The 13,766-nt window shown below is 46.2% G+C and overlaps 1 protein-coding gene across 5 annotated transcripts in view; it reads left to right on the top strand.

Moving 5' to 3' along the window:
* Positions 1 to 13,766, top strand: part of MFHAS1 (multifunctional ROCO family signaling regulator 1) — a 130,646-nt gene that overhangs the window by 84,546 nt on the left and 32,334 nt on the right. The window contains exon 2 of one of the 5 annotated variants that reach the window (XM_073340185.2): positions 9,401 to 9,468. The exons of the other annotated variants lie outside the window; for them this stretch is intronic. Coding sequence (XP_073196286.1) covers positions 9,401 to 9,447 — 47 coding nt within the window. The 3' untranslated portion in view covers positions 9,448 to 9,468. The remainder of the gene's footprint in view (positions 1 to 9,400; positions 9,469 to 13,766) is intronic. 5 annotated transcript variants of the gene reach the window in all.

Below are 13,766 nucleotides of genomic sequence, written 5' to 3'. Positions count from 1 at the left end.
GTGGTCAATGCCAAGTGCCCCGGATGGAATGAACAGAACAGGGAATCATCAAGAGATTCGTTCCCTGTCGCTCATTCCCAGCTTCTGGCAAACAGAGGCTAGGGACACCATCCCTGCCTACCCTGGCTAATAGCCTTTGTTGGACTTATCCTCCATGAATTTATCTAGGGTTTTTTTTTAATCCTGCTATAATCTTTTTTTTTAAAAGGCGAACATTTATTGAATACTCAGTCATAAAGGACATTATTTTTATTCATCGAACAAACTAAAGAAACTAAAACTTAACTAAACTTAATTTTTTTAAAATTAACAACTAAACTTTACTTAAAAAATACAAACTTAAAAAATGAGACACAAAATACCAAATTTTTGCTGTCATGATATCCAGGCATATACAAAGATACAGTCAATTTTCACAATCTTTATCTTTAACCAGATAATGAGCTAATCCAAATTGACCAAAGCAGATTAACATTTCTTCATCTTCCTGTCCTAGAGAATGAGACATCGCTCATCAGGTGTTATGGACTTAAATTCCTCAATCACATCATTGTAATTAACTGACGAAGTGATTAACAATGTACAAAATCATGAGTGAGTCTAGGCGCTGTTGGGACATTGTACTTCTTAGTTTGTCTTTTACATGTGCTAGTTTCAAAAAAGCTTTCACACGAGCAGCTTGTAACAGGTAAGTCTGCAAAGCATTGAATAGGTTTGTAAAAGGCCTAGAACATGGAAGACCGATCAGATTCCTTTAGCCAATCAAGCCACTCTCTGGTGGTGGTCGTAATGCTACCTTTAGGAACAGATCCGTCATAACCCCGAAGCAATCTGACTTCAGCTTCCAACTCATCCAAGGACACTTTAAATATTTTGGCAACGATTCTCATATTGTCCCTGCTAATGTCTAAGCTCAGCAGTTTTCCCATTGCAGTCACAATTTTACAAGTCTCCTGTTCAAATCGCTGGTCAATGCTGGTAATCATTGAGTCTAGGAGTGGGTAAAATGAAGTTATTCTCTCCTGCTCCTCTTTTGTATCAAAGTGATGCTGGGACTCAAACGTGTCATCAATACGAGTGGACGTTTTTCTCTTCTTAACTGGAGGAATCGATATATCATTCTTTGCACACATTTTCACACTGTCATTGAAAATAGATTGAAAATATTCTGGGCCACTTCTCATCGCAGCCAAAGAGTTACACAAGCTTTTCACCCCTGTCATTGCAGTAAGTAAGTTGAGATCTGGAGCTTGAAGAGCCTTACTCACTTTTACGACTATCTGGAGAATAGGGTGCATCATGTGAAGGGCAAAGATGAACTTGAATGAATTTAGTTCATGGATAAGGCCCCTGGCTTTTATTTTAGCGTCAGCAAGGCAAATTTGTTTCTATAATCTCATGTAAAGCTTGTAAAATGGTGGAGTAATGTTGTTTTACAGCAGCCACTGCTTCTGCTCTGCATGCCCATCTTGTGTTTGACAGGAACTTCAAAGTCTTCAACTGGGATCCTACTTCTTGTGAAATCTTCTCCATTACTGCACGTCGCACAGGATTCCCCTCCATGAAGGCATAAAGAGTCTGAATAACACCAAAAAAATCAGACAGTTCTGTTTTGTTTACTTGAAGTGCATGCATCTACTAGGATACAGTTCAATGCACATAGAGTATTTCACTGTTTCTTTCTTTACATTTCATTTGAACTCCCGCCGTACCTCCAGACATAGTAGATGCCATCAAAACATCTACTATGCCATAGTAGATGCCATCAAAACAGACAGACATCACTGATGACCAGTCATTTTAAGAATGCCAAGGTCATCATTTAACTGGTCAAAAATAGACTGAGCATCAACTGTTAATAGTCTCTGAACAGACACACAATGTTCAACTGGACTATGTTTTTCATTGTCAAAATACTGCACCGCAATGGACATCTGTTCATGGTGTCCACAGTCAGTAGCGTCGTCGGCAATTATTGAGACCATTTTTCCATTTAGTGAAGATACAATCTTTTGTTGCACAAGGTTGTGCAAGGCTACAATTAAATCGTTTTGGATGCGATTACTCAGAGAGGTAGCGTTTCGAGGAGATTGTTGCACGTGCTTTGCCATTATGGGATCATATTTTTGGAACATATTGACAAGATTTAGAAATAAACCTTTCTCACAACTGTCACCTTTTCACTGTGACCCCTGAATGGTCTCCCACCTTTCGCCAAACACAGAACAATGTCAATCAGTCGCTCCATTACACTTTGGTTATGGCACCGTTCTTCTTCTTGTTTAGACAGATAAGCCTGCTTGCCCTCATCTAACAATAAATACATCAATAGGTTTCCCTTCGTTAAAACTTGACCATGAAGAACAGCTCAACACATGAGATTTTGGTGATTTTTAAAACATTTTTTAGCCCTATGCCAGTTTCTGAATCCCTTACTAATAAATGCTGGATCAGTGTGACCTTTGTTTGCTGCATCATTAGAGGAGAAGAAATGGCAGTAAAAGCAAAATGCTGCGTCCTTTCTTGGGCTATATTCTAACCACCTATACTTTTCATACCAATCAGACTGAAAACTTCTTTGTTTATTCCCTATTTTACTTCTAGGAAACATGCTCAATCTAGGCTGATAAGAACCTCTAGATAATCGAGACTGGTGTTCTAAACTATTTTTTGGAATATCACAGACCGGGCCATCAGATGGAATGTTTGATGGCTTTGAATAGGAACTGCAGTGACCTGAACTAAGAGGCAAAGTCTGTTTCTGTTGGTCATTACTCAGTTTATTGCACGCACTGGAACTGGTGGCGGCATTATCTTCATGTAATTTCTTAACTGAGGAGTCCGAGGTATTTTCACTACGGTCAGCACATTCATTATAATTCAGTTTGTCTGTTCCTTTCCTTATCTTAACGAACCGATCCATATTTTAAAATTAAAAGGGGGTATCATACGATTGAATTCAAACATAAAGCCACGGGCTTGTTATGTATTTCAGTAGAGTACACGCGACAAAGATTACAGACACTGTAGACACTGCGCTGGGCACACCTGACGTGGCCGCTTATATAGGTCAAAGAATTTTCTAGAATAGTAGTCGGAGGGGAGGGGAGGACCAATGGTAATGCAGCGCCGCAGTAGAGGGGGCGCATACTGCAAGCGAATGCGGGCTTTCTATACCTTTCTGCAACATCTAGATTACGCAATTCGGTGCTTATTGCATTGTACAACATGCAAAACTAAAAAGAGCATATCATGCAATTCAATTAAAACACAAAGCCACTTTTTTTTTTTTTTTTTGAGACATTAGGGCAGGAGTCGGCAACCTCAGGGTTGGGGCAGGAGGTTTGGGTGTGAAGTGCTTGCCTGGGCAGCTCCCATTTGGTGGGAGGGATGGAGGTGGGAATGTGGGGGTGGGGGGTGCAGGAGCTCCCGTTTGGGTGGGAATGTGGGAGGGTGCAAGAGTCAGGGCATGGGGTGTGGGGGGGGCTGGGTATGTGTGAGGGGTCCAGGAGTCAGGGCAGGGGGCTGGGGGTGTGTGAGGAGGGTGCAGGAGTCAGGGCAGAGGGCTGGGAGTGTGTGTGTGGGGGTGTAGGGATCAATGCAGGGGGCTGGAAGCACCCCCATGACCCTAGCCCACACCCCCAGCCCCCTGCCCAGAGCGGCTCACAGCAGGGGGCTGGAGGGGATATGCCCTGATTCCACCTCTCTTTCCCAAGGCCCCGTCCCCACCTCTTCTCTGCCTTCTCCCTGGAGCAGCGAGGGCACTGCGGCTCCGCTTCTCCCCCTCCCTCGCAAGGGTCATCAACTGATGGGTGGCAGGGAGGGAGAGGAGGAGGGACAGGAACCCAGCACGCTGGGGGAAGGGGGGGGGGAGGAACTTGCCTGCCCTGCAGCAGCAGCTGCCAGGGCCAAGCTTCTTCACCCTGCCCCTGCCGGGGGGGGACAAGGCAGAGAAGAGCAGGCCGGGGTGGACAGGATTTTTAATGACACGCTGCTGCCTGCCGGGTTCCCAGCCCCATTCAGCCCGCTGCTGGCCTGGGTTCATCAGTGGGCTGAGCGGGGCCAACAGCTGAGACCCGGCAGGCAGCAGCGTGCCATTAAACATTGGCTCATGTGCCGTCTTTGGCACCCGTGCCATAGGTTGCCGACCCCTGCATTAGGGTGTGCCTGGGCACACCCCGTACACACGCCTATGGTCTTGGCCTTCACAACATCTTCTGGCAAGGAGTTGACTGCGTTGTGTGAAAAAATACTTTTTTGTTTGTTTTAAATCTGCTGCCTATTAATTTCATTTGGTGACCCCTGGTTCTTGTGTTATGAGGAGTAAATAGCATTTCGTTCTTTATTTTCTCCACACCAGTCATGATTTTATAGGCCTCTATCCTATCCCCCCTTAGTCATCTCTTTTCCAACCTGAAAAGTCCCAGTCTTATTCATCTCTCCTTATATGGCAGACACTCCATTGCCCTAATAATTTTTGTTGCCCTTTTCTGAACCTTTTCCAATTCCAATATATCTTTTTTGAGCTGGGGCGACCACATCGGTATGCTGTATTTAAGATGTGGGCGTACCATGGATTTATATAGAGGCAATATATTTTCTGTCTTATTAACTATCCCTTTCTTAATGGTTCCCAGCATTCTGTTCGCTTTTTTGTCTGTCGCTGCACATTGAGTGGATGTTTTCATAGAACTATCCCCAATGACTCCAAGATCTTTCTTGAGTGGTAACAGCTAATTTAGACCCCATCATTTTATATGAATAGTTGGGATTATGTTTTCCAGTGTGCATTACTTTGCATTTATCAACATTGAATTTCATCTACCATTTTGTTGCCCAGTCACCCAGTTTTGAGAGATCCTTTTGTAGATCTTTGCAGTCTGCTTGGGACTTAACCATCTTGAGTATCATAGAATATCAGGGTTGGAAGGTATCTCAGGAGGTCATCTAGTCCAACCCCCTGCTCAAAGCAGGACCAATCCCCAACTAGATCATCCCAGCCGGGGTTTTCTCAAGCCTGACCTTAAAGACCTTTAAGGAAGGAGATTCCACCACCTCCCCAGGTAATCTATTCCAGTGCTTCACCACCCTCCTAGTGAAAAAGTTTTTCCTCATATCCAACCTAAACCTCCCCCACTGCAACTTGAGACCATTACTCTTTTTTCTGTCACATCACCACTGAGAACAGCCTAGCTCCATCCTCTTTGGATCCCCCCTTCAGGTAGTTGAAGGCTGCTATCAAATCCCCCCTCACTCTTCTCTTCTGCAGACTAAACAATCCCAGTTCCCTCAGCCTCTCCTCATAAATCATGTGCTCCAGCCCCCTAATCATTTTTGTTGCCCTCCGCTGGACTCTTTCCAATTTTTCCACATCCTTTCTGTAGTGTGGGGCCCAAAACTGGATACAGTACTCCAGATGAGGCCTCACCAATGCCAAATAGAGGGGAACGATCACGTCCCTTGATCTGCTGGCAATGCTACTACTTATACAGCCCAAAATGCCATTGGCCTTCTTGGCAACAAGGGCACACTGCTGACTCATATCCAATTTCTCATCCACTGTAACCCCTCGGTCCTTTTCTGCAGAACTGCTGCCTAGCCACTTGGTCCCTAGTCTGTAGTCATTTAAGGTGTCAAGAAACATGATCTCTGCATCCCGTCCTGAGGTGATATGCACCCAGTTAATATGGGTATAGCTAAAATCCCCTGTTATTACTGAGATTTTTATTTTAACAGCCTCTCTAATCTCCCTGAGTGTTTCACAATCATCGCCATCCTGGTCAGGTCGTCGGTAATATACCCCTACTGCTATATTCTTATTATTAGAGCATGGAATTACTATCCTAGAGATTCTGTGGTACAGTTTGGTTCATTCAAGATTTTTACTTCATTTGATTCTGTACTTGCTTTCACTTATAGTTCCACTCCCCCACCAGCACGACCTGTTCTGTCCTTCCGATATATTTTGTACCCTGGTATTACTTTGCCCCATTGATTATCCTCATTCCACCGAGTTTCTGTGATGCCTGTTATATCAATATCCTCATTTAATACAAGGCACTCTAGTTTACCCATCTTATTATTTAGACTTCTAGCATTGGTATATAAGCACTTTAAAAACATGTCACTTTTTAGCTGTCTCCCATTACATGATAGAATTGAATGAGACTTTTGTTTATTTGACTGTTTCTCATCAGATCCTACCTGTTTTTTATCATCTTCCATCACCTCCTCCTTACTAGGACATAGACAGTCTCCATGAGTAGATCCTCCCCAAGGGATGTCTCTGTCCGAACCGCGTGCTCCTCTGCACTGGTTGGCTTTCCCCCAGCCCCAGTTAAAAACTGGTCTATGATTTTTTAATTTTAAGTACCAACAATCTGGTTCCATTTTGGTTTAGGTGGAGGCCATCCTTCCTGTATAGGCTCCCGCTTTCCCAAAAGCTTCCCCAGTTTCTAATAAATCCAAACCCCTACGCCATCATCTCATCCACACATTAAGACCCCGCAGTTCTGCCCGTCTAACTGGCCCTGCTCGTGACATGCCTCTTACAGACATACTCACCTTCTCTCCCCATTATGCCCTGGTGCATGACTCTGTGACGAATGCTTTATTCAGTGCAGCATTTCTCCATTCCATGGTTCCATCATCTTCCTCGCACCCTCCTCCTATCTGGGTACTGCTTGTTAAATCACTCTCAGTGGAATGCAGTAGAGACCTTCACTCGAGGAAGAGGAGGTTACTTACCTGTAACTGGAGGCTCTTGGAGATATCTGGTCCCTACCTGTATTCCAGTTCCACCCTCTTTCCCCTCTGCTGTGGATCTGGTTGATTTGCAGTAGAGAAGTAACTGATGGTGCAGTTGGTCTGCCTCACCCTTTGGCGCTTCGGTCAAAAACGTGAGGCAGTACAAGGCTGCGTGTGCGGAACGATGGACACGACTACTTTTGAAAGCTCCGGCTCTGGGTGCATGCGCATAACCCTCCATGGAATGCAGATAAGGGCCACACATTTCGAAGAGCCTCCAGTTACAGGCAAGTAACCCACTTTTCGCTGCACATTCATGGGCAATTGCAGTTTCTTGAAAGCATGTGGGTATTAGTCTAGTAGAGAGAAGGAACTCAATTTATTTGAAACCCACTGGAGCACCTTTTAAAACTTGCACTTGTACAGAGAAAACTGCTATAGGAAAGAAAGAGAAACCACTTCTGTCGACTTTGCTTGAATCCTCTATACCAACGGTTCTCAACCGGGGGTCCATGGCCCCCTGGGGGAACGTGAACACTTTCAAGGGGGCCGCAGGGCCCCATGGTTGAAACCCAGAGCCTGAACCATAGCGCCCCCTGTGCTGAAGCCGGGAGGCGCGGTGCTGAAGCCCTGATCCCCGGCACCGCCCACAGGGCAGAAGCCCAGAGCCCATGGGCAGAGCTGGGGACATGGAGGGCGTTCCCCCCACAAACTGCAGCGCAAGAGCACAGTGGTCCTGAGGGTAGCACCACACCTTCCCCCGTCTCCTCTCCCCCGCTCCCTGGCCAGGTCGCAGGCAGGACGCTGAAGCCAGAGCCAGGCAGTGCAGGGCAGCTGGTGCCATGGAGCAGGCAGCGGCAGCGTTCCCTCATCTCTTGCTGGTGCTGGGAGTTGAAGCTGCTCCTCAGTTCCCAGCACCCTTTGCTCCCGCAGAGGCAGCCGGTAAGAGTCACCCGGGTGGAGAGACCCGGCTCTGTGGCTGGCAGACCCCTCCGGGAATGGGGACCGCAGGGGATCCTTCCCATCTCACAGCCCCTAATACCCCTCTCCCTGCACCCTGGCTATGCCCTCCCTGCACCCTGAGGCTACCCCTTGCCTGCATGCAGTCCCTAGCTACCCCCCTCCCTGCACACTGAGCTATACTTCCTGCCCGCACAGAACCCTAGCTACCCTCTGCCTGCACCGTAAGCTATCCCCTGCCCTCACACAGCCCCTAGCTACCCCTCCCTGCATCTTGAGTTACCCCCTGCCCACGCACAGCCCCTAGCTGCTACTCTCCCTGTACCCTGAGCGACCCCACCACCCGCACACAACCCCAGCTACCCTCTGCCTGCACCCTGAGCGACCCCCTGCCCTCACACAGCCCCTAGCTACCCCTCTCCCTGCACACTGAGCTACACTTCCTGTCCGCACAGAATCCCAGCTACCCTCTGCCTGCACCCTAAGCTACCCCCTGCCCTCACACAGCCCCTAGTTACCCCTCCCTGCATCCTGAGCTACCCCCTGCCCACGCACAGCCCCTAGTTACCCCTCCCTGCATCCTGAGCTACCCCCTGCCCACACACAGCCCCTAGCTGCTACTCTCCCTGCACCCTGAGCGACCCCCATGCCCGCGCACAGCCCCTAGCTATCCCTCTCCCTGCACACTGAGCTACCCCCTGCCTGCACACAGCCCCTAGCTACCCCTCTCCCTGCACACTGAGCTACACTTCCTGCCCGCGCACATCCCCTAGCTACTGCCTCCTGCACCCTGAGCTACTCCTGTGCCTGCACACAGTCCCTAGCTACCTGGCTGTTTTCAAATTTTTGAACTAAGCCCCCCTTTTCAGTTACAATTTTTGGTTGCAGCTCCCTCTTCCCCCAACCCAGACAGGCTTGGTGACCTGCTTAGGTGAGTTGGGGGTGGATTTGGTGCTCCCTCCCTAGACACCCCCCCCCCATGCAGAGGTTGTTTGAGCCCCGCTGGCCCCTGCCCCCCAGAATAGAAGTCAAACTACGCCTATGCCCAAGGCCCCTGCTCCAAGGCCCCCCCTACCCCTGCTGGGCCCTGGAGTTTTTATAGCATGTGGAGGGGGTCTTCTGAGAGAAAATGGTTGAGAACCCCTGCTCTGTACCTGACCTGATTTCCTGATGGCTCTGAGAACATCTACACTCTGTGTTAGAGCTTGTACCACTGCTAACAGCATTGCAGCTGCCCTGGTGCTCAAAAATGGGTCTGGAATTGTGTCGTGCAGGTGCACTTTAGTATGTTGTTCTAGTTTATATCCTGGTTAACCTAGGACTTTTCATTCATATAATTGACGGCACAGTTTTAGAATTAACTTTTAATTTCAATTAGAAGGTAATGTTCTTCTATTCCAGGAAAGTGGGTGCGCCTTAAAGGCAACTAATGTTTTTGAAGATAAAATATAGGTGAGAGACTTATGTAAATACTCCATTAACTTGAATTTAACTGGTCACTATACAGACTGTCAGGGAAACATTTGAATTAGCAGCTATTCATTAGGATGATAGAAGAGAAGGGAAGAGTCCCGATAGATCATATCAAACTCAGGGTGCACATGTGTGCTTTCTACTGCACTTTGCAAACCAGCTGCTTTTTCAAGCAACGAACTGAAATTTACAAGAATCCTGCTTTGATTGTTTTTTAAAGACCAAGAATTTTGTACATCTCCTTGCTCACAAAAATGGAGAAGATAACCACAACAGAAAAAAAATGCGGTAAGAACAGCGCTAAATTTCACTGTGCTTATTTTGGTGTCACTGCCAGTGTAGTTGTTCTGTTTGGCTTTTATGGGCAGGGGGTATCTTTTGTAATAGGATTTTTTTTTTAAACTTAACAGCAAGATTTATCAGCAGAATGCTTTGAATAAATTTATTCTTGGGCCCAGATGGCTCGGGGTTGGTAATGGGAACATGTCAGCACATCGTTGCTGCTTAGCAAATGAGAATAGTTGATAACATCATGTGGATGATGTCAGTGTCACAGTTCAGAGCAACTGCGCCTGCGTCCTGTCCCGTCCCGTCGTCGTCTCCCCCGTCCCCCCCGTGGTCCGGCCAGGCACCCACTCTAGGCTCCTGGCTTCTCAAGAGGGTGGATAAAAAAATCAGTGGTGGTGGTTTTTTTATTTAAATTATTTTTTAATCTGTTTTGAAATAAAAGATGAATTTAATATAACGTGTATAAACTACTAATAATCTCTTAAAACATTTAAATAAAAAAAATAAATATGCTCAATCCACGAGTTTCTATCAAAATCTTTGACTTAAAGGCCGCTTGTCTATATAAAGAATCAGAAAAAAATCTGACTTTTGAGGTCAAGCTTTATAAATATGGCACAATAAATCCTGGACTGTGTTAATGGCTTTTTGTAGTAAAAATAAATTTGATGTGCTGTTTTGTGTGTATAATTAAAATTCCAGTTACCATGCTACTGCAGCTTGACCCAAATCATGAGCAAAAAGTTAATTAACGGATAAATAAGCAATATATCATTTACCGTTTTCTAACATACTAAAGTGTACGATTAGGAAGAATCTGAAAATGTTAAGCTATATAATTGCTTAAGTAAATGTATATAGTTGTAGTGGACCCTCCTAGGTAGCAAAAAGATACACCAAATTTAGCGTAAAGGCTCCACTTGTAAATCAGCATGTTTTAATGGCTAGATCAAGTTGTGAGAGTGCTTTTTAGAAACTGAAGTACAAATGGAAAAGTTGATTAACATCAGTGATTTAAATTGAGGCTTTCCACTTGCGTATTTAAATCAATCCACCCTGCTCTCCTGCCATCACCTCTCTTGCACAGAGGCCTGCCTCTTTCTGCCTCCAGACTGGGTTTTCCCAGGCTGCACAGTTCCCTGGCTATACTGTGTATTCTCCAGCAAGTCAGGCTGCCTCAGCCAGCCTGCTTTGCCTCCTCCTCATAGGCTGTCCCAGGCAGATGCTTAAGATGAAATTGGCATCATCCCTGGCATATTAGAAGATACCTGCTTGTGGCTTTGCAGCACGGCGGTCATTTCTGCTTTCTCAGTCTGTGGAGGGTCTTTGCATATCTCAGTGCTTTCAAATGAGTCATCCCGCCAACTCTGCCACGGTGAGGATCTGTCTGGACACAACAGTCTGTCTGCCTTGCCAGTAAACTCCTTGGGACTCTGCCAGTCTAACCCTTGTCTTGCAGGTAGCCACCAGCAAATCCCAATTCTCGGGTCCCTCAGATACCCCCCCTGCAGTGTCCCTTTCACTGGACAGTCACAGAAATTGTGTGTTTCCTCCAAGGAAACGACGCACACATCAGCCTGTTAGGTTAGCTGACGACTCAAGCTTTCATTCAGAATAGCAGCACTAAGATGGTTTGGTAAGAAAACAATAATAAATGTATTAACAAGGAGATTTAAGTGATATTAAGCAAGAGAAAAAGAGACAAGTCTGGTTACAAACAACCAAACCAGCTTTCTAGTGACTGAACCGTGATCTTAGTAAGTTACAATCTTTGTCTGAGCAATTTTCTCATTTACCTCATGTTACCAGCATCTCCAGCCCTCCAGGTCAGAAGATCCAGTGTTCACAGAATGAGAGGGTGCTGTTCCCTTTGTTCTCTAAGCGATGAGTAACTAAAATGTCCTTTTTATCCTCTGCCTCAAGAGCCAGAAACACTCTGACCCACAGCCTGATAGCTTGTTGGCTTTGTTTACCTATATGTAAATATACTTTCATTGTTCTCTGCCAGTAACTAAGGCAAGATGGGTGAGGTAATATTTTTTTATTGGGCCAATTTCTGTTGGTGAAAGAAGCAAACGTTCAAGCTACACAGAGCTCTTCCTCAGGTCACGCCAGTCAGAGAGGTGAATCCAGACTCCTCTGTCAGGCTTGGTGTACGCACTGCCGCCCAAACGTATTCTAAGAACATATTTCCAGCCCACCCACAAGCTCTTGAATACCACCTGTACATACCTCACGCAGTGACTTCTGAGACCAGTGTGTAAGGGGTTTACATGTGATACCTGATATGACAACAGAAAGTGGGGGGGGGCGTAGTGAGTGTGTCGGGCCTGACATGAGTTACAGTATGGTGGGCCCTCTGCCAGCTGGCATTGAGCCGCTCTGAGGGTCACAAGTGTTGCAGACAACACACATTCAAGCCAATAAAAGAAACTACTCAACAAGCTGAGAGAGATCTCCCTGAACTCCAGCAAGGGTTCTGGCTGGTGATTAATCTCTCAGACCCCACCAAAAGGTTTTTCTGTGGTTACAAGCACATAACCACTTGGCTCAGAACAAGCACCCCAGGAATCTGAGGGTCACTTCTTTATACCATTTTTGGGCCTTTGATCTTGTCCTCGTGTAACAGCTGATCAGCAGCCAGTGAACCCTTCCTAAGTGCAAAGATTCAGAAGGCTGAGTTCTTGCATAGCCGGAAGGGGTCTGTGTGCGTACATAGAGAGATTTCCTGGGACACCCACTTCACTTTGAAAGTTCCTTCTAGCTTGGCCTTTTGTTTCACGTAGCCCTTTGACACTCTTACCGTTTCCCAGGGTTTACATCAGTCATGTCTCCCTAGAGATGTTGTATCCCAGGGGTGGCCAAACTGCAGCTTTTACAGTTAGTGTGGCTTGCCAACGGCCCCTCCCCCCATTCTCTGCCTACCAAACTAGGGAGGGAGAGCTCAGGGCATCCACCCTGCAGTGGGGTGGTGGGGTTAGGAATGACTTCTGTGCAGCAGGGAGGGGTGTCTCAGGGCTTCAGCCCCAAAACCCTTCTTCCCACAAAGCTGAAGCCCTGAGCCCTGACTCTCAAACTTCTGAAGATTGTCATATGTGGCTCAGAGGGTCAGTAAGTTTGGCCACCCCTGTTATATACAAACCCATAATAATACATAAAAACACTGACATTTTTAATATAACAAACTCCTAAGATACTTGAACCTAATTCAGTTAGGTTTGTCCAGGATATGGCAGGAAATTGCCATCTTGTTCCATCAGTACTTCACTTCTGATCTAGGTCAGTAGTAACTTGCTTGTTACCGTCTGACAGGTGGCCTTGTAAAATGAGCTGGTAATCCCAGTCCTGTTGCTGGTGTACAGTTGTCTGACTTACACACACAACCCTCAGCATTGGGACAGTTGGCATCTTTGTCAGCAGTCTAGGCAAACAGGCAAAGTGCTTAGTGGACGCTGATATACCTTATCACTGGTAAAACGGTCACCACTACATCACAGTGGAGACATTGTCAAGTAGGATGGGTACTTGCAGTGCTGATGTCTGCACGATATCGCTATAGTGCTCTCAGTCCAACATCTCTCATTACTAGGCAACTGTTAATGGTGTATTGCATCTGTGGCCTGAAACCTGGGACCGTAGTCGTGCTTTGGATAATCATTACTGGGTGAAGGAAACCTGAATTAGACATGACTATTCTGAAATAGTTTAATGCCAAGTTTTACCCTGGGCTGTGAATCAGACTTTTGTTGGTCAGGAGCAATGCCCAGGAAGAGAACACTACAGTAGGATGGCATGATGTGAACTTTTAGACTTGAAATCACTCAGCTATCACTCCTAGTTTAGAGAAGCTAGAAAGGTTACAAATGAGAGCCGTGCTGTGGGAAGGCTATTTGCACAAGCTAAAGACTAAAGGTGAGGCTTGGAAAATAAGTAAGAGTTCTCTCCTAATGGAGATGGGCAAACCTCCAGAGATGTGACTTTTTGTTCTATTTTTGATTTAGCCTGCCTGTCGCTCTCTTCTCTCTCTTCCTCCCCCCCCCCATTTACTTAATGTGTAAGCAAGTGCATGTGTCATTCCCAGTCTATTGTTCTTAACTGGACATTTAAGAGAGCCTGGTATGGGCTCTTCTTGTTCTCTCTCTTCTCACTTGAATGATCATCAATGTCTGTGGTGTTGTTTAATGGGCTGGTTACAAATGGTGAAACCCAGCTCACTGTCCCAGCGGTTGCTCCCAGAGATGGGAGTAGAGGGGTTAAATCTGAGGGTCCCAAAAACTTCCATACCACAGACCACATCT

The sequence above is a fragment of the Lepidochelys kempii genome, chromosome 4 (assembly GCF_965140285.1).
Source record: "Lepidochelys kempii isolate rLepKem1 chromosome 4, rLepKem1.hap1, whole genome shotgun sequence".
Taxonomy (NCBI): Eukaryota; Metazoa; Chordata; order Testudines; family Cheloniidae; genus Lepidochelys; species Lepidochelys kempii.
Note: the sequence above shows the minus strand (reverse complement) of the source record. Positions and strands in the feature narration are given on the sequence as shown.